The 20,525-nt window shown below is 46.9% G+C and overlaps 1 protein-coding gene across 1 annotated transcript in view; it reads left to right on the top strand.

The window, feature by feature from the left end:
- Window positions 1-20,525, top strand: part of brf1a (BRF1 RNA polymerase III transcription initiation factor subunit a) — a 140,152-nt gene that overhangs the window by 38,403 nt on the left and 81,224 nt on the right. The window contains exons 15-16 of the mRNA XM_055865028.1: window positions 4,516-4,571; window positions 5,511-5,779. Coding sequence (XP_055721003.1) covers window positions 4,516-4,571; window positions 5,511-5,779 — 325 coding nt within the window. The remainder of the gene's footprint in view (window positions 1-4,515; window positions 4,572-5,510; window positions 5,780-20,525) is intronic.

Here is a 20,525-nt window from a genome sequence, read left to right as displayed (position 1 = left end):
CGGGGGCAAACTTCCCGCCCTCCAGGACACCTACAGCACCCAATGTCACAGGAAGGCCAAAAAGATCAAGGACAACAACCACCCGAGCCACTGCCTGTTCACCCTGCTATCATCCAGAAGGAGAGGTCAGTACAGGTGCATCAAAGCTGGGACCGAGAGACTGAAAAACAGCTTCTATCTCAGGGCCATCAGACTGATAAATGGCCATCACTAGCACAGAGAGGCTGCTGCCTACACACAGACTTGAAATCATTGGCCACTTTAATAAATGGAACACTAGTCACTTTAATAATGTTTACATATCTTGAATTACTCATCTCACATGTACAGTTGAAGTTGGAAGTTTACATAGACTTAGGTTGGAGTCATTAACTTGTTTTTCAACCACTCCACAAATTTCTTGTTAACAAACTGTAGTTTTGGCAAGTCGGGTTAGGACATCTTCCAAACGCCTGAAGGTACCACGTTCATCTGTACAAGCAATAGTGTGCAAGTATAAACACCATGGGACCACACAGCCGTCATAAATCTCAGGAAGGAGACGTGTTCTGTCTCCTAGAGATGAACGTACTTTGGTGCAAAAAGTGCAAATCAATCCCAGAACAACAGCAAAGGACCTTGTGAAAATGCTGGAGGAAATGGGTACAAAAGTATCTATATCCACAGTAAAATGAGTCCTATTTTGACATAACCTGAAAGGCCACTCAGCAAGGAAGAAGCCACTGCTCCAAAACCGCAATATAAAAAGCCAGACTACGGTTTGCAACTGCACATGGGGACAAAGATCGTACTTTTTGGAGAAATATTCTCTGGTCTGATGAAAGAAAAAAAAATAGAACTGTTTGGCCATAATGACCATTATGTTTGGAGGGAAAAGGGGGAGGCTTACAAGCCGAAGAACACCATCCCAACCGTGAAGCACGGGGGTGGCAGCATCATAGTGTGGGGGTCCTTTGCTGCAGGAGGAACTGGTGCACTTTGGTGAAAATTACGTGGATATATTGAAGCAACATCTCAAGACATCAGTCAGGAAGTTAAAGCTTGGTCGCAAATGGGTCCTCCAAATCGACAATGACCCCAAGCATACTTCCAAAGTTGTGGCAAAATGGCTTAAGGACAACACAGTCAAGGTATTGGAGTGGCCATCACAAAGCCCTGACCTCCAATCCTATTGAAAATTGGTGGGCAGAACTAAAAAAGCGTGTGCGAGCAAGGAGGCATACAAACCTGACTCAGTTACACCAGCTCTGTCAGTAGGAATGGGCCAAAATTCACCCAACTTATTGTGGGAAGCTTGTGGAAGGCTACACGACGTGTTTGACTCAAGTTAAACAATTTAAAGGCAATGATACCAAATACTAATTGAGTGTATGTAAACTTCTGACCCGCTGGGAATGTGATTAAATAAATCATTCCCTGTATTATTATTCTGACAGGTTCACCACTTTATTTTAAGAATGTGAAATAACTGACGGCTCTCGACGCTCATGGCAGGCTGACGGCTCTCGACGCTCATGGCAGGCTGACGGCTCTCGACGCTCATGGCGCTCTGACGGCTCTCGACGCTCATGGCGCTCTGACGGCTCTCGACGCTCATGGCGCTCTGACGGCTCTGGCTGCTCATGGCTCTCTGACGGCTCTGGCTGCTCATGGCTCTCTGACGGCTCTGGCTGCTCATGGCTCTCTGACGGCTCTGGCTGCTCATGGCTCTCTGACGGCTCTGGCTGCTCATGGCTCGCTGGCGGCTCTGGCAGATCCTGTCTGGTTGGCGGCTCTGGCAGATCCTGTCTGGTTGGCGGCTCTGGCAGATCCTGTCTGGTTGGCGGCTCTGGCAGATCCTGTCTGGTTGGCGGCTCTGGCAGATCCTGTCTGGTTGGCGGCTCTGGCAGATCCTGTCTGGTTGGCGGCTCTGGCAGATCCTGTCTGGTTGGCGGCTCTGGCAGATCCTGTCTGGTTGGCGGCTCTGGCAGATCCTGTCTGGTTGGCGGCTCTGGCAGATCCTGTCTGGTTGGCGGCTCTGGCAGATCCTGTCTGGTTGGCGGCTCTGGCAGATCCTGTCTGGTTGGCGGCTCTGGCAGATCCTGTCTGGTTGGCGGCTCTGGCGGATCCTGTCTGGTTGGCGGCTCTGGCGGATCCTGTCTGGCTGGCGGCTCTGGCGGCTCCTGTCTGGCGGATGGCTCTGTAGGCTCATGGCAGACGGGCGGCTTTGCAGGCTCCTGGCAGACGGGCGGCTTTGCAGGCTCCTGGCAGACGGATGGCTCAGATGGCGCTGGGGAGACGGATGGCTCAGATGGCGCTGGGGAGACGGATGGCTCAGATGGCGCTGGGGAGACGGATGGCTCAGATGGCGCTGGGGAGACGGATGGCTCAGATGGCGCTGGGGAGACGGATGGCTCAGATGGCGCTGGGGAGACGGATGGCTCTGGCCGGATACGGTGCACTGTAGACCTGGTGCGTGGTGCCGGAACTTGAGGCACCGTGCTAATGATAAGCACCTTCCTACTAGTGCGGGGAGCAGGAACAGGGCACACTGTATTCTCAAAGCCCACTCTATAACTGATGCGTGGTACCGGCACTGGTGACGCCGGGCTGAGGACAAGCACATCAGGATTAGTAGGGGGAGAAGATACAGTTTGTACAGGGCTCTGGAGACGCACTGGTAGCTTAGTGCGTGGGGCCGGAACTGGAGGCACCGGGCTAGATACACGCACTACAGGGAGAGTGCGTGGAGGAGGAACAGGGCTCAGGATACGCACTGGTAGCCTAGTGCGTAGTGTAGACACTGTAGGTACTAGGCTGGGGCGGGGAGGTGGTGCCGGAAATACCGGACCGTGGAGACGTACTGGCACTCTTGAGCATTGAGCCTGCCCAACCTTACCTGGTTGAATGCTCCCGGTTGCCCGACCAGTGCGGGGAGGTGGAATAACCCGCACCGGCCTATGTAGGCGAACCGGGGAAACCATGCGTAAGGCAGGTGCCATGTATGCCGGCCCGAGGAGACGCACTGGAGACCAGACGCGTTGAGCCGGCCTCATGACACCTGGCTCAATACTCAATCTAGCCCTACCAGTGCGGGGAGGTGGAATAACCCGCACTGGGCTATGCACTCGTACAGGAGACACCGTGCGCTCTACTGCGTAACACGGCGCCTGCCCGTACTCCCGCTCTCCACGGTAAGCCTGGGAAGTGGGCGCAGGTCTCCTACCTGCCCTTGGCCCACCACCTCCTAGCCCCCCCCCAAGAAATTTTTGGGAATTACTTACGGGCTTTTTTGGCTTCCGTGCCAGACGCGTTCCCTCATAGCTCCGGTTCCTCTCCCCGGTAGCCTCTGCTCTCCTCAGTGCCTCCACCTGTTCCCATGGGAGGCGATCCCTACCAGCCAGGATCTCCTCCCAAGTGTAGCAACCCTTTCCGTCCAATACATCGTCCCATGTCCATTGCTCCTTTCTCTCCTGTCCCTTACTCCGTTTAGTTTTCCCTTGCCGCTTGGTCTTAGCGTGGTGGGTGATTCTGTAACGACTGTCGCTCTCCTCATCCTCGGATGAGGTGAGGAGAGAAGGATCTTCAGACCAAAACGCAGCATTTGGGAAATAAGCCATCTTTATTATAAAATACGATGGCAACACGAAACGAAACAAAACACTTTCAAAACTTACAAAATAAGAAAACGACGTTGACGAAACCTGAACATAAACTTACATAACTAAACATAAACTCACGTACAGGAAACATACGACATCGAAACGAAACAAACAAACGCTACAGTCCCGTGTGGCACGAACATACATACTGACACAGGAGACAATCACCCACAACGAACACTGTGACAACGCCTACCTAAATATGACTCTTAATTAGAGGAACGCCAAACACCTGCCTCTAATTAAGAGCCATACCAGGCGACCCAAAACCAACACAGAAACAGAAAACATAGAATGCCCACCCAACCTCACGTCCTGACCAACTAACACACATAACAACTAACATAAATAGGTCAGGAACGTGACACCCGGATGGTACGGAGAACATCGGTATCTGCACGCACCTGAAAAACAAAGCAATGTGCGCTCTGAACAGCTGACTGACAAAAGCAAACAATGATAACTGAAATGCATTGGAATAAAGGCTATTTTGATCAGAAACGCATGGTGAAAATGAGGAAGCGCAAAGAAAAATCTATGCATGAAGGAGCTCAGCTGAGGTCAAAATTCAGTGTCACCACATAGAAATAAACCATGACAGAGGGGGGGATGTTCATTTCATTGGAAGCTTTTATTTTCATATTTACCACTGTATTTTAAACAAATAGAAGAATGGTTAAATTAGCATTTATTTAGAGACTTACCCCCCCCCCCCCCCCCAAGTTTGACTTTTGTTGCATTTAGGGGGAGCTAACTGTAATTCGCATCATGGCCACAACACACCAGGCACATATTGTAATAAACTGTTTTGTATGGACTCTTTACAAATAACTATATTTCCAATTGAATTCCCCCAATCCATTTATACTTTCAGAAAAGGAAGAGCGGATAGTGAAAGAGAAGGAGCTGGGGATTTACAAGGACAAGAAGGTAAATCCTGACAATCTAAAGCAGCGAATCTCAACTGGTGGGTTGCAACCCAAATTTGGGTCTTGGGAGGTTTTGAATGTGTTGCGAGTGTCTGAATAATACAAATAAATGCTTTATTTTTTGTCAAAATACACCAGTCTGAATTTAAACTACTAAAATCAGGTAGAAAGTGTGTGAATGATAATGAACCTTTTTTGGAATGTAATTATTTTTTCAATCAGTTCTCAATTTAGAATTATTAGCAGTGCCTTTAGTGGATTTGGTACATTTATTTTTTTGGTCTCACACCAGTGAGTTTAACATTCTTCATCAAGAATATGGGCAAAGTGGAATTATTGACAATGGGAAAAGGTGGGACTGTTGTTCCTTTTGTCACATAATTGGTGCATTTACTGTCAATATAGCATTAAACATTTTCCAGATTGCATTTTGACAAAAAAAAAAAATTGTGACATGGTTATTGGATCACGACAGACAACCTGGTTCAATTTGGGTCCCGAGACTAAACCAGTTGAGAACCACTGGTATAAATAAGCAGTGAGCTTGGGGTGGCCTGGATATATGCTAAGCTGTGGTGTGTCAATGTGTGTGCATGTCTTCCACTTTAGTGGGTTTATCATTTCACATCAGTATTTGGCAAGGCCCAGGCTCCTTGTTAGGTCCAACATCTGCTCTCTGGTTTTAACTAGCTGGATTAACTGCAGCGCAATAGATACCTAATGAGTGTGGAGTCTTTGACAGCACTGATCCAACCACCTTATGCCATGTTGTCCAACTTCACAATCAGCCCCCTTCCATAATACTGCCGCATAGCTAGAGCATCCCTTTGTTGTGCAAAGTATAGTTACAAATGTACATTAAGCTAAAGCACCAATTTGCATAAGTAATTGCATTTGACTGGATACTGAGTGATTTGAAACCCCACTATGTGCCCTGCAGCCCAAGAGCTCCAAGAAGCGGGCTCCGATCCATGCCAGCACAGCCGACGAGGCCATAGAGAAGATGCTGGAGCAGAAGAAGATCTCCACTAAGATCAACTACGATATCCTGAAGGAGCTGAATGTCAAGCCATGCGCCAGTCCAGCCCGCCAGACAGCAGAGTCTCCGAAAGGAGCCACCCCTGGAGCCCAGAGGCTGACTGGACGATACCGCAAACCCACCAATGTCCCTCTGAGCCTGGGCACACCACTCAGCACCCTGGGCAAGAGGTGGGTGAAGCAGGAACCACAGGGTGACTCAGTCTATCTAATAATACCACTGCTGTTCAGTGTCATATTGTTCAATATATTCAATGTTGGCTGATTAAGCTTCAAGACTGACTGACGGCAGCAGTGTTGAATAAATGGGAGATGAATGGAAATGTGAGTGATGCAACAGTATTTTTGTCCTTCTCCGAGCCTCCTGTCTGTCACTAGGGGCAACATGCACACTTCCCAGCCTGTTGAAGCGATGTTGCTGCTCTTCTCAATAAGGATGAGGCTGCACTTTTCCTCTAGCCTGGAATAATCACCAGCGACAACCAGACAGATACTCACGTTCCTTTTTTTGTTTTTCTGAAAGGCTGTGGACTCACTCAGCCCGCCACTCACTCCCATGTGCTTCCCTGAGATTTACATTCTCTCTCTGCCAGGATTTGCTTGATCTCATTCTCTCCCGCTTTCTCAACACACACACATTCAGTATGTTATGATCCACTGTGAGGCTTTCTTCTGAAGTTAATCAGTTTCTTCAGTTTTGAGTTGTTTGACTTTTCTGTTTGCTTGGTATTACTGAAATTGGTTTCCTAACTTTCCCTATAAAAAAAAACTCCCCAAAAAAACGCAAATCAAATTTGGGTGGAACTTCTTGCAGGTGTACAAGTCTTAGACTCAGCCTAGACCCAGCTCAGCCTAGAGCCAGCCTTTTAGTGACATCCAGGGGAGCCCCCCCCCTCTCTTCCTAGTGCAGTAAGTGTTACTGGAGTCATCTGGTTGCAGCTCCTCCCTCCATCCGACCAGCACAACCCTCTCAACCCATTTTTCATGAGCTGAAATAAAAGATTGCAGAAATATTCCATACACACGAAAAGCTTATTTCTCAAAGTTGTGCACAAATTTGTTTACATCTTTGTTAGTGAGCATTTCTCCTTTGTCAAGAGCTGTTTCCAGAGAATTTAATCTTTATTTCTCTACCATAAGCCACCTCATCGTCATTTTTGAGAATTTGTCAGTACGTCCAACCGGCCTCACAACCGCAGATCACATGTAACCACACCAGCCCAGGACATCCACATCCTGCTTCTTCACCTGCGGGATCATCTGAGACCAGCAACCCGGACAGCTGATTTGTATTTCTGTCTGTAATAAAGCCCTTTTTGTGGGGGAAAACCCATTCTGATTGGCTGGGCCTGGCTCCTCAGTGGTTGGGCCTTTATGAACTGTAACTCAGTAGAGTCGTTGAAATATAGCATGTTGCGTTTTATATTTTTGTTCAGTGTAGTTGCACCAGTCAGAGTAGCCTAGCACTTCTTTAGAAAGCTGACGTTTACTGTAGGCCTACACACTAAAGACATCTCCAGTTACGTGTTTTTTTTTCTGCTGTTGAAGAGGGCTTCATGGATGAACCTTTTCCCCCTTTTTTAATAATTACAATTTTCCCTCCACCCGTAAATAAAAAATAAATAAAATGCATTCATGTCAATAAATGATTCATGTACATTATGGTTATTGAATCATTCATTGTAAACTTTCAACACTTGTTTTTCCTGAATGGAACAGTGCTTTTGCTAGCAGGTAGCTTTTAAGACTCACATCCACTTGCTGAGAAAAATCTGAACTTTGCACTTTAGTTCTGCTTGCTCAACAAAAATTGTTTTAACCACAGGACGGGGTCACACCATGGTTTATCCACAGTTACTTTTTCTATATCACTATGTTGATAATTTGGCATCTTTGCTGACATTGTACCTCCAGAAATAGTGACATTCAAATGAAAACATGACTTGCCCATTGACTGCAGAAAGAGTCCCTTCACTGTTTTTTTGACGAGTACACCATTACTGGAGCTCTGAAAAGGTTGCTGTGGTTATTTAAAAGGTGAGTCAGGGAGAACTAGAAAAGTGGAGGAGAGCGGTGGCTTGACAGTAAGTCCATTGTGCTGCCTGCTTCTCGACCTTACTGACTGCTACACTGAAGCATTGTGCTCCTTCTCAACTTCCTCCACCCACTGCTCTGCTCCCCCACACTCCACTTAAAGGTTCTCCCCTGTAGGAACCGGCCCCTGGCTCTGCACAGTCTCAAGCCTGCTTTATACAGGGTCTCCCATCCTCGGTCATGGCCAGCCTGGCCTCCAGGGAAGGCCTCTGAGCGCCCCCTTTCCGCAGCCCTTCACCCGGTCACAGGCCTGTACTTTACAGGACTCCCACCCGCCAGTCCTTCAATCCCTCCATCCCTCTCCCTCCATATTGCTCCATGCCTCTCCAGCCAGCTGCCAAACAGGGCCTCCCTGTTCCCTTCATTCCGACTGAGGATGGAAAAGCACTCTTCCAGAAATAGCCCAGATAATTGCCCTCCAGTGCTTTTTTCTTCCCTCTTCTCCCTCCTTAATCTGTTCCCATTCAAAGCTGTTTTTCTTTCTTCTCTCTTTTTAATGCCCTTTTCCCCATTCAACTTTTTTGGGAGGACTACTTGACTGCATATTTCACCAAGGGGAGGGGGGTTGTATGGTTTTGGTCTGTGTTGGGTTTCAGAAGTGTAAATCTAACCCTAAAGTTCTAGTGGAAGCTCTGATCCACAGTCTGGTCTGATGGAGAGGGTTGTGGCAAGAGTTTTTGACCATCAATTTTCTCTGCTGCCTGTGAAGTATTAACAACTTTCTCTGCATTTCTATTCAGCCTCTCAGAGCAGGTGTCATCAGCAGAGTAGTGACATCAGATCATCCCCACATGGACCAATATGCTTCACTTTATTTTCAGTCCACTCTAAAGAAGTGTTTTTCTACTAATAGTAGCAGCTCTATTGGGAGAGTATAATCTCCCTCTGGTTTCCAACCCTTCCCTGGCCTCTCTCTGATCTCCCCCACTGCCCTGCAACCCCTGACTGACTGACCACTAAGTATTTCCATGGGACGCGTCTTGATTTGCTTCTCACAGGAACCAACTCTTTGGGTGCCACTGCCAGGCAGGCTCCATCTGTTACAATGCTACAGACCAGAGGGCATCCCATCCTACGTGTGGCATAGGTTGGGCTGGACAGGAGGACTATAGACTGCTGGGAAACTGCATATGTTTCTTTGTTGGACATCCAGCTCCGCTAGCAGTAGCTTTATCTTCTCGATTTTCAAACAGTTGTCTACAGCCAAACCTTTGTTCTACCAACGCTTTACCACAACTAATGGGCCAATGAAGGTTGGAATTTTTCAGACTAGAGCTCCAAAGTGGGCCGTTCGGACTCCATACCACAGTATATCCATCCACAGCCCAAGAAGCACCACAGGAACCATTGAGATGGGCAGAGTTGATATTAGTCATAGTTCATTGTTCCACAGCCTGAACCAGTCAAGTAGTCTCTCTTGAGTAGTAACGCATGGACTGACGGATGCACTTAGTGCCTTTCTCACTATACATTGTTTTATACTCACCACTCATGTATTAGCACCTGCTTTTGTGACAAAGGGAGCCATCTTGTATCAAAGTACTCAGACAATTATTATTTCAGTTCTGTGAGCCGAGGCATACTACACAGTAAAAGTGTCTGAACCAGAGTGGTCTGTCTGGAGATCCCAGAGGAGAAGGACTGACTGTTGGCACCAGCCAAATCCTTTTCTCACTACTGCTGGTTTCTCACCCTCTGCCGGTGTGAAGTGCTCATCACATAGTGACAGAATCAAATGTTATTTGTCACATGCGCCGAATACAACCGGTGTAGACCTTACCGTGAAATGCTTACTTACAAACCCTTAACCAACAATGCAGTGTTAAGAAGAAAAAAAAGGGCAACAATAAAATAACAATAACAAGACTATATACAGGTGGTACCGGTCCTGAGTCAATGTGCGGGGGTACAAGTTAGTCAAGGTAATTGAGGAAATATGTACATGTAGGTAGGAGTAAAGTGACTATGCATAGATAAACGGCGAGTAGCAGCAGTATTTTTAAAAAACGGTGGGGGGGTAGAAGCTGTTCAGAAGTCTTTTGGACCTAGACATGGTACTCCGGTACCGCTTGCTGTGCGGTAGCTGAGGGAACAGTCATTGACGGGTGGCTGGTGTCTTTGTTGTTTGGGAATGCAGCCCTAAAGCGCGTGGTACACTCCATCTAAGGCTAAATACCGGCACAAGACCGATAGTCGACAAGTACCGTAAGGAAAAGTTGAAAATAACTTTGACACTGCCTGGTATAGAGGTCATGGATGGCAGGAAGCTTGGCCCCAGTGATGTACTGGGCCGTACACAAAAATCTCAGATTATACTTTCATATGTAGGGTAAATGCTTTCTCTTTGTTTCTCATTTACTGTAATCATCTCCCCATTTAATTTGTTATATTACTGATTTAATGTAACCTTAACATTATCCTGAAGGGTTCCATCTCTTTTAGTCTCGCTCCTTTCACTCTTGGCTTTAACGATTTTCTTCTAATTATATAGTTGCCATCCCCCAGCTCTAACCAGTTGCCAGCCACTGGCTAAACGCTCTCCGTCAATTCCCTTTTTCAGCTCCGGCTTAGTCTCATTGGCAGTAAGCTGATTTAGAAATGTGTTAAGCCCAGCAGAGACTAATAGTCTAACAGAGAGAGAGTCGGAGATGGACAGCAGTGGTGGGGGAAAGACTGAGGGGGAGTGAAAGTGGGAGAGTGTTGGAGTCTCCCCAAGTGTCTCCTGTCTGACCTTTTTTAGAGAGGTGGAGGGGGGGTGTCACGCCAATAGAGGAGTGCTTCATATGTCCCATTGTCTTTGGAGAGGTGATTTATACATGTCACATCTCCTCTGTAGAAAGGAGCCACTCCCCACTGCTGATATCAATGTTCAGAGGGAAAGGGCTCCCTAGGAGGCGGTCGTCATTGGCAGCCGGCTCAATTTTGAACACCAGTTTGACCTCTGCAGGACGAGGAGCTAGGATCTAGGATAGTGCTTGCATATTTTGAGTTAGTGAGGCTTAAAAGTGATCACTGCTTAATCAGAATGAAGCTGTTTTATTTGGGATGTAGAATAACTACAGACTGTTACTATGGAAATATTGACACACTGGGGACCAACAAGTCGATAAGTAGTTTGTCTTTTGATGTAAGCTTTTATGGAACATCAAAGGCTATGTATAGTTTGTCACTGACATCTGACAGTATGGAGGTGTGTGGTGGTGGTGTGTTACAGCTCCCTAATGAAAGCAGTGTTACTGTGTGTCTCCCCAAAATGAGCTGAGCTCAAATCAAATCAAATCAAATTTATTAGTCACATACACATGGTTAGCAGATGTTAATGCGAGTGTAGCGAAATGCTTGTGCTTCTGGTTCCGACAATGCAGTAATAACAACAAGTAATCTAACCTAACAATTCCGCAACTACTAATATGTACATAAAGATATATGAATGAGTGATGGTACAGACGGCATAGGCAAGGTGCAGTAGATGGTATAGAGTACAGTATATACATATACATAAGAGATGTGTAATGTAGGGTATGTAAACATTATATTAGGTGGCATTGTTTAAAGTGGCTGGTGGTACATTTTTACATAATTTCCATCAATTCCCATTTTTTAAGGTGGCTGGAGCCGAGTCAGTTTGTTGGCAGCGGCCGCTAAATGTTAGTGGTGGCTGTTTAACAGTCTGATGGCCTTGAGATAGAAGCTGTTTTTCAGTCTCTCGGTCCCTGCTTGGATGCACCTGTACTGACCTCGCCTTCTGGATGATAGCGGGGTGAACAGGTAGTGGCTTGGGTGGTTGTTGTCCTTGATGATCTTTATGGCCTTCCTGTGACATCGGGTGGTGTAGGTGTCCTGGAGGGCAGGTAGTTTGCCCCGGGTGATGCGTTCTGCCGACCTCACTACCCTCTGGAGAGCCTTACGGTTGTGTGCGGAGCAGTTGCCGTACCAGGCGGTGATACAGCCCGACAGGATGCTCTCGATTGTGCATCTGTAGAAGTTTGTGAGTGCTTTTGGTGACGAGCCGAATTTCTTCAGCCTCCTGAGGTTGAAGAGGCGCTGCTGCGCCTTCTTCACAACGCTGTCTGTGTGGGTGGACCAATTCAGTTTGTCCGTGATGTGTACACCGAGGAACTTAAAACTTTCCACCTTCTCCACTACTGACCCGTCGATGTGGATAGGGGGGAGCTCCCTCTGCTGTTTCCTGAAGTCCACAATCATCTCCTTTGTTTTGTTGACGTTGAGTGTGAGGTTATTTTCCTGACACCACACTCCGAGGGCCCTCACCTCCTCCCTGTAGGCCGTCTCGTCGTTGTTGGTAATCAAGCCTACCACTGTAGTGTCGTCCGCAAACTTGATGATTGAGTTGGAGGCGTGCATGGCCACGCAGTCGTGGGTGAACAGGGAGTACAGGAGAGGGCTCAGAACGCACCCTTGTGGGGCCCCAGTGTTGAGGATCAGCGGGGTGGAGATGTTGTTACCTACCCTCACCACCTGGGGGCGGCCCGTCAGGAAGTCCAGGACCCAGTTGCACAGGGCGGGGTCGAGGCCCAGGGTCTCGAGCTTGATGACGAGTTTGGAGGGTACTATGGTGTTAAATGCTGAGCTGTAGTCGATAGGTATTCCTCTTGTTCAGATGGGTTAGGGCAGTGTGGTTGCGATTGCGTCGTCTGTGGACCTATTGGGTCGGTAAGCAAATTGGAGTGGGTCTAGGGTGTCCGGTAGGGTGGAGGTGATATGGCCCTTGACTAGTCTCTCAAAGCACTTCATGATGACGGAAGTGAGTGCTACGGGGCGGTAGTCGTTTAGCTCAGTTACCTTAGCTTTCTTGGGAACAGGAACAATGGTGGCCCTCTTGAAGCATGTGGGAACAGCAGACTGGGCTAAGGATTGATTGAATATGTCCGTAAACACACCAGCCAGCTGGTCTGCACATGCTCTGAGGACGCGGCTGGGAATGCCGTCTGGGCCTGCAGCCTTGCGAGGGTTAACACGTTTAAATGTTTTACTCACCTCGGCTGCAGTGAAGGAGAGCCCGCAGGTTTTGGTAGTGGGCCGTGACAGTGGCACTGTATTATCCTCAAAGCGGGCAAAAAAGGTATTTAGCCTGTCTGGGAGCAAGACATCCTGATCCGCGACGGGGCTGCTTTTCTTTTTGTAATCCGTGATAGACTGTAGACCCTGCCACATACCCCTTGTGTCTGAGCTGTTGAATTGCGATTCAATTTTGTCTCTGTACTGGGACTTAGCCTGTTTAATAGCCTTGCGGAGAGAATAGCTACACTGTGTGTATTCGGTCATGTTTCCGGTCACCTTGCCCTGGTTAAAAGCAGTGGTTCGCGCTTTCAGTTTCACGCGAATGCTGCCGTTAATCCACGGTTTCTGGTTTGGGAATGTTTTAATCGTTGCTCTGGGTACGACATAGTCAATGCACTTCCTAATGAACTCGCTCACCGAATCTGCATATTCATCATTGTTGTTGTTGGACGCCGTGCGGAACATATTCCAATCCGCGTGATCAAAGCAGTCTTGAAGCGTGGATTCAGATTGGTCGGACCAGCGTTGAACAGACCTGAGCGCGGGAGCTTGTAGTTTTAATTTCTGTTTGTAGGCTGGAATCAACAAAATGGAGTCGTGGTCAGCTTTTCCGAAAGGAGGGCGGGGGAGGGCCTTATATGCGTCGCGGAAGTTAGTATAACAATGGTCCAGAGTTCTGCCAGCCCTGGTCGGACAATCGATGTGCTGATAGAATTTAGGGAGTTTTGTTTTTAGATTAGCCTTGTTAAAATCCCCAGCTACGATGAATGCAGCCTCAGGGTGTGTGGTTTCCAGTTTACAGAGAGTCAGATAGAGTTCTTTCAGGGCCATCGATGTGTCTGCTTGGGGGGGAATATATACGGCTGTGATTATGACCGAAGTGAATTCCCTTGGTAGATAATGCGGTCTACATTTGATTGTGAGGAGTTCTAGATCAGGTGAACAGAATGACTTTAGTTCCTGAGTGTTGTTATGATGGTCACACCACGTCTCGTTAATCATGAGGCATACCCCCCCGCCCCTCTTCTTACCAGAAAGATGTATGTTTCTGTCTGCGCGATGCGTGAAGAAACCAGCTGGCTGCACCGACTCCGTTAGCGTCTTTTCAGTTAGCCATGTTTCCGTGAAGCAGAGCACGTTGCAATCCCTGATGTCTCTCTCGAATGTTACCCGTGCTCGGATTTCATCGACCTTATTCTCAAGAGACTGGACATTGGCGAGTAGTATGCTAGGGAGTGGAGCGCGATGTGCTCGTCTCCGAAGCCTGACCAGGAGACCGCTACGTTTGCCCCTTTTTCGGCGTCGTGTAGCTTCGCCGGCTGGGATCAGGTCCATTGTATTGGGTGGAAGGCAAGACACTGGATCCGTTTCGGGAAAGTCATATTCCTGGTAGGAAGGGTGGTTAGTTGACGTTAATCGTATATTCAGTAGTTCCTCCCGGCTGTATGTAATGAAACTTAAGATCACCCGGGGTACCAATGTAAGAAATAACACATAGAAAAACAAAATACTGCATATTTTCCAAGGAACGCGAAGCGAGGCAGCCATCCTGTTCGGCGCCATGCTTACTCCAGTCCAAGGTGTGAGCTCATGGGGGATGAGGTGTGAGAGGGGACATGCCACGGGAAAGGATGGGGTGGGTCTGGTCTGGGCAGGCATCTCTGTCACACCTACACCACTCCTGCCCTCATTAGAGAGGAGACGTCAGACATGTTTTCTTCTGCGAGGGAGAAGTAGATTTTTAGAACACGTTCACTGTTCTAGCTGAGGTGGTGTCGCAATAATGAGTAGTGTTGTCACGATACCAGAATTTTGACTTTGATACCAGGTTGTGTATCATGATACTCAATAACAAAACAATCCCACAGAAAAAAAAACACATTAGACAAAGTCACCGAATGGCTCTTGATCCAGACAGAGACTCAGCTACTGCTCTGTTCAATCGTTGGGCATTGTGCTCCTTGCACAAAGGCGGAGGTAGCAGTCCTGCTGCTGGGTTGTTGCCTTCCTACGGCCTCCTCCACGTCTCCTGATGTACTGGCCTGTCTCCTGGTAGCGCCTCCATGCTCTGGACACTACGCTGACAGACACAGCAAACCTTCTTGCCACAGCTCGCATTGATGTGCCATCCTGGATGAGCTGCACTACCTGAGCCACTTGTGTGGGTTGTAGACTCCGTCTCATTCTACCACTAGAGTGAAAGCATCGCCAGCATTCAAAAGTGACCAAAACATCAGCCAGGAAGCATAGGAACTGAGAAGTGGTCTGTGGTCACCACCTGCAGAACCATTCCTTTATTGGGGGTGTCTTGCTAATTGCCTATAATTTCCACCTGTTGTCTATTCCATTTGCACAACAGCATGTGAAATTTATTGTCAATCAGTGTTGCTTCCTAAGCGGATGGTTTGATTTCACAGAAGTGTGATTGACTTGGAGTTACATTGTGATGTTTAAGTGTTCCCTTTATTTTTTTGAGCAGTGTATTTAGATTTGTTTAACCTTTTTGTTGTTGGTTACTACATGATTTCATGTTATTTCATAGTTTTGATGTTTCCACTATTCTACAATGTAGAAAATGGTAAAAATAAAGAATAATCTTGGAATAAGTTGGTGGGTCTGAACTTTTGACTGGTACTGTAAGTATTCAGACCCTTTACTCAGTACTTTGTTGAAGCACCTTTGGCAGTGATTACAGCCTTGATTCTTCTTGGGTATGATGCTACAAGCTTGGCACACCTGTATTTGGGGTGTTTCTCCTGTTCTTCTCTGCAGATCCTCTCAAGCTCTGTCAGGTTGGATGGGGAGCGTTGCTGCACAGCTATTTTCAGGTCTCTCCAGAAATGTTAGGTCGGGTTCAAGTCCGGGCTCTGGCTGGGCTAGTCGAGGACATTCAGCGACTTGTCCCAAAGCCACTCCTGCGTTGTCCTGGCTGTGTGCTTAGGGTCATTGGGCAGGTAGCCTGTTGGTTAGAACATTGGACTAGTAACTGAAAAAGTTGCTAGATCGAATCCCCGAGCTATCAAGTTAAGAATCTGTCGTTCTGCCCCTGAACAAGGCAGTTAGCCCATTGTTCCTAGGCCGTCATTATAAATAAGAATTTGTTCTTAACTGACTAGTTAAATAAAAGGTTAAATTGTCCTGTTGGAAGGTGAACCTTTTCCCCAGTCTGAGGTCCTGTGTGCTCTGCAGCAGATTTTAATCAAGGATCTCTCTGTACTTTGCTCCGTTCATCATTCCCTCGATCCTGACTAGTCTCCCAGTCCCTGCCGCTGAAAAACACCCCACAGCATGCTGCCACCACCATGCTTCACCGTAGGGATGGTGCCAGGTTTCCTACAGACGTGACGGTTGGCATTCAGGCCTAAGAGTTCAATCCTGGTATCATCAGACCAGAGAATCTTGTTTCTCATGGTCTGAGATTCCTTCAGGTTCCTTTTGTCTCACTCCAAGTGGGCTGTTGTGCAATTTACTGAGGAGTGGCTTCCGTCTGGCCTCTCTGCCATAAATGCCTGATTGGTGGAGTGCTGCAGAGATGGTTGTTCTTCTGGAAGTTTCTCCTATCTCCACAGGAACTCTGGAGCTCTGTTAGTGACCATCGGGCTCTTGGTCACCTCCCTGACCAAGGCCCTTCTCCGATTGCTCAGTTTGGCCAGGAGGCCAGCTCTAGGAAGAATCATGGAGGCCACTGTGTTGGACCTTCATTGCTGCAGAAATTGTGTGGTAGCCTTCCCCAGATCTGTGCCTCGACACAATTCTGTCTCGGAGCTCTACGGATAATTCCTTTGACCTCATGGCTTGTTTTTCGCTCTGACATCCACTGTCAACTGTGAGACCTAATATATCATGTCCAATCAACTGAATTGTAGTGTAGTGCCGAGGCATGTAGTTAACACGGTCTGCAGATAGATCCTACTTGTTTGAGACAATAAATCATCTTTGGGAGAAACGTGAGAGGCCAATAAAGTGAATTAATAAAGTTTTGGTGGAAATTATCTTTAAAATCAGCATATTATGTTATGGTTGGCATATCACAAACAAAGTACTAGGGAGGTGAACTGATGTCAGCTTTAGCTGTAATCTAGCAAGGAAAGTTTGCCTATAAAGCTGGAAGCTACCGGTATCTTCTTGCGTTGTAAAGTGTTCTAGCCTGTATGGACATTGTTTTGCAACAGTAATGGTTTCAACATTTCTACATGCCGTGTTGCATTATTCAAGTGTGATAGCATGAGTGGGGAGCTAACATGATGCAGCCCAGACTCACAGTGCCAGCTAAGTGGAGTAGGCAGTGTGGGCCGGCATTATTAGGGGGACATCACCTTCACTGTCACTGATACAGACTTTTGATCCGTGGGACAAAATGTGTCCCGAAAGCAACAAAAATTCTAGTATCAAATCGTTTTTTATGTTGTATTTAAAAAGTACAGACGTTTCGGTATACCCTTCGTCATGGACTGTTTGGTATTTCTGACATTGCCTGCCTTTTGGTGTGAGACAGTCTGCTCATCTTTTTTGACCGCATTGTCTGTGTTTTGTGTGATCCTCCTTCTCAGGGTGATAGTAGCGTCCCTATAGTGTGTTATTAGTATGATAATAATGCGGTAGTAGTGTGTGTGATCCTCCCAGGCTGTCTGTGATCATACTGAGCCTGTCATACTCCAAGCCAGGATGGTAGTAATGAACCTGTAGTACAGTAGTAGCAGTTTGATCCTGTCTGTGTGATCAGCCTGTGATCCTCCCCCTGGTGGGCAGACAGATGCCGTCACTCTACCGGCTAATGCCACCATCCTGAGCCCCGACCACATCCCTCTGATGTGTGTGTATCTAGCCCAGACCCAGAGGCACATGGGAACGCAGGGCCAATGTCAGGTCACACATGACTTCAAAAAAATGGCCACATATGACCCAATATGTCTCCAACATCCTCTTTAGAGGTCAGAATTCCCCAGAGCCACGCAGCATTATCTCCCTTTCATAAAGCCCATGATCTCCCTTTCATAAAGCCCATGATCTCCCTTTCATAAAGCCCATGATCTCCCTTTCATAAAGCCCATGATCTCCCTTTCATAAAGCCCATGTCTGTTTTGAAACAAACAAGGCTGGTCCTCTAGCCTAAACAATCATAAACATTGGACCCTCATACACTAAGAGTTTGTGTTCTTACTCAAGCAGGTATTTTGGTGTGTGGGAGATGTTTCTGTTTGAGTGTGTTGTAGTGAGATGCTAGAGTAGAGTATGAATGGTGTCAGTGCCATGTGGAGCTTCTTTTGGCCCTATCAGTGTCTCACGCTGCCAAGCTCTGCTCTGTCTGTCCCAGAATCCACTTTATGGTGAATGGACAGCCAGCCCTGCCAAAGTAGTATCTGGGAGAATAAGTCTGTGTATACTGGAAACGAGCGAGTGGGCACCAGTTTTTTCTGGCTAGTTTATCTTAATGCATAGTTTGATTGTGAGGAGGGAGGAACTTTGCCTCAGACTTCAGGCCCAGCCTGGAAAATGTAGTTTGAAGCCTTGATTTATTGTCCATATATTTATACCATAGCTTCCTCATACTACTAACTTAACTAATGCATTTTCCATCTCACAACAGTGAATAGATTACCTTGTGTATAACTGCATGTGCTTGTGCTTCCAAGATCCTGTGTTTGTGATTGGAAACTAAAGTGAAAGGGACCCATTGGGGAACCCTGCTCACCCAGTCCTGTCTAGTACAAGGTCTGTGGGCTAGCCCCACTAAGCCCAGAATAGGCTGGTGCTGCTGGATGCTTTTCTAATAAGCTCTGACAAAAGGAGTGAAGATGCCATGCTTGCTGAACAGTGAACACACACACCCTCTCCTCCACCCTCCTCCTTGTAAAGCAGATTAATTAAAAGTGCTCTCTCTCCACTCTTATCAGTGTGAGTAAGGCACTTACAGTAAGCCCCCATGGGAGTGTGTCTCACCAGGGTGGGCGGGCAGGGGGGGCAGAGAGCCTCCAGGAGAGATTCTAATTTCATCCACTGGAGATATTCTTCCCCAGGAATTACTGCTGCTGTTGGCACCCTTCTATCTGTTAGCATCTTGCGCTCTTAGAATTCTAGTCAATTCATAGGGCTTTATTGGAATGGGAAATGTGTACGAAGTGCAGCTCAGTTTCCACAATTTTGTGGGTGGTGTGCACATAGCCTGTCTTGAGAGCCAGGTCTGCCTACGGCGGCCTCGCTCAATAGCAAGGCTATGGTCACGGAGTCTGTACATAGTCAAAGCTTATCTTAATTTTGGGTTTGTCACGGTGGTCAGGTATTCTGCCTCTGGGTACTCTTTGGGTTTAGGGCCAAATAGCATTCTAATTTTCTCAGTTTTTTGTTAATTCTTTCCAATGTGTTAAGTAATTATATTTTTTCTGTGTGTCTGCCTGTCTGTTAAAATATACAGTTGAAGTTGGAAGTTTACATACACCTTAGCCAAATACATTTAAACTCAGTTTTTCACAATTCCTGACATTTAATCCTGGTAAAAATTCCCTGTTTTAGGTCAGTTAGGATTACCACTTTATTTTAAGAATGTGAAATGTCAGAATAATAACAGAGAATGATTGCTTTATTTCTGCTTTTATTTCTTTCATCACATTCCCAGCGGGTCAGAAGTTTACATACACTCAATTAGTATTTGGTAGCATTGCCTTTAAATTGTTTAACTTGGGTCAAACGTTTCGGGTAGCCATCCACAAGCTTCCCACAATAAGTTGGGTGACTTTTGGCCCATTCCTCCTGACAGAGTTGGTGTAACCGAGTTAGTTTTGTAGGCCTCCTTGCTCGCACACGCTTTTTCAGTTCTGCCCACATTTTCTATGGGATTGAGGTCAGGGCTTTGTGATGGCCACTCCAATACCTTGACTTTGTTGTCCTTAAGCCATTTTGCCACAACTTTGGAAGTATGCTTGGGGTCATTGTCCATTTAGAAGACCCATTTGCGATCAAGCTTTAACTTCCTGACTGATATCTTGATGTTGCTTCAATATATCCACATAATTTTCCTTTGTCATGATGCCATCTATTTTGTGAAGTGCACCAGTCCCCCCTGCAGCAAACCACCCCCACAACATGATGCTGCCACCCCCGTGCTTACGGTTGGATGGTGTTCTTCGGCTTGCAAGCCTCCCCCTTTTTCCTCCAAACATTTACTGTGGATATAGATACTATTTTATCTTTATTTAACTAGGCAAGTCAGTTAAGAACAAAGTCTTATTTTCAATGATGGCCTCGGAACAGTGGGTTAACTGCCTTGTTCAGGGGCAGAACGACAGATTTTTTACCTTGTGAGCTCGGGGACTTGATCTTGCAACCTTTCGGTTAGAAGTCCAACGCTCTAACCACTAGGCTACCTGCCGCCCCCACTTTTTTTTACCTGTTTCCTCCAGCATCTTCACAAGGTCCTTTGCTGTTGTTCATTGATGGATTTGCACTTTTCACACCAAAGTACGTTAATCTCTAGGAAACAGGACTTCCTTCCTGAGCGGCATGATGGCTGCGTGTTTATACTTGCGTACTATTGTTTGTACAGATGATCGTGGTACCTTCAGGCGTTTGGAAATTGCTCCCAAGGATGAACCAGACTTGTGTAGGTCTACAATTAATTTTTTGGCTGAGGTCTTTGCTGATTTCTTTTGATTTTGTCATGATGTCAAGCAAAGAGGCACTGAGTTTGAAGGTAGGCCTTGAAATACATCCACAGGTACACCTCCAATTGACTCAAATTATGTCAATCAGAAGCTTCTAAAGCCATGACATCAATTTCTGGAATTTTCCAAGCTGTTTAAAGGCA

Source organism: Salvelinus fontinalis, chromosome 16 (genome assembly GCF_029448725.1).
Source record: "Salvelinus fontinalis isolate EN_2023a chromosome 16, ASM2944872v1, whole genome shotgun sequence".
Classification (NCBI taxonomy): Eukaryota; Metazoa; Chordata; class Actinopteri; order Salmoniformes; family Salmonidae; genus Salvelinus; species Salvelinus fontinalis.
This window is presented reverse-complemented; position numbering and strand designations above follow the sequence as displayed.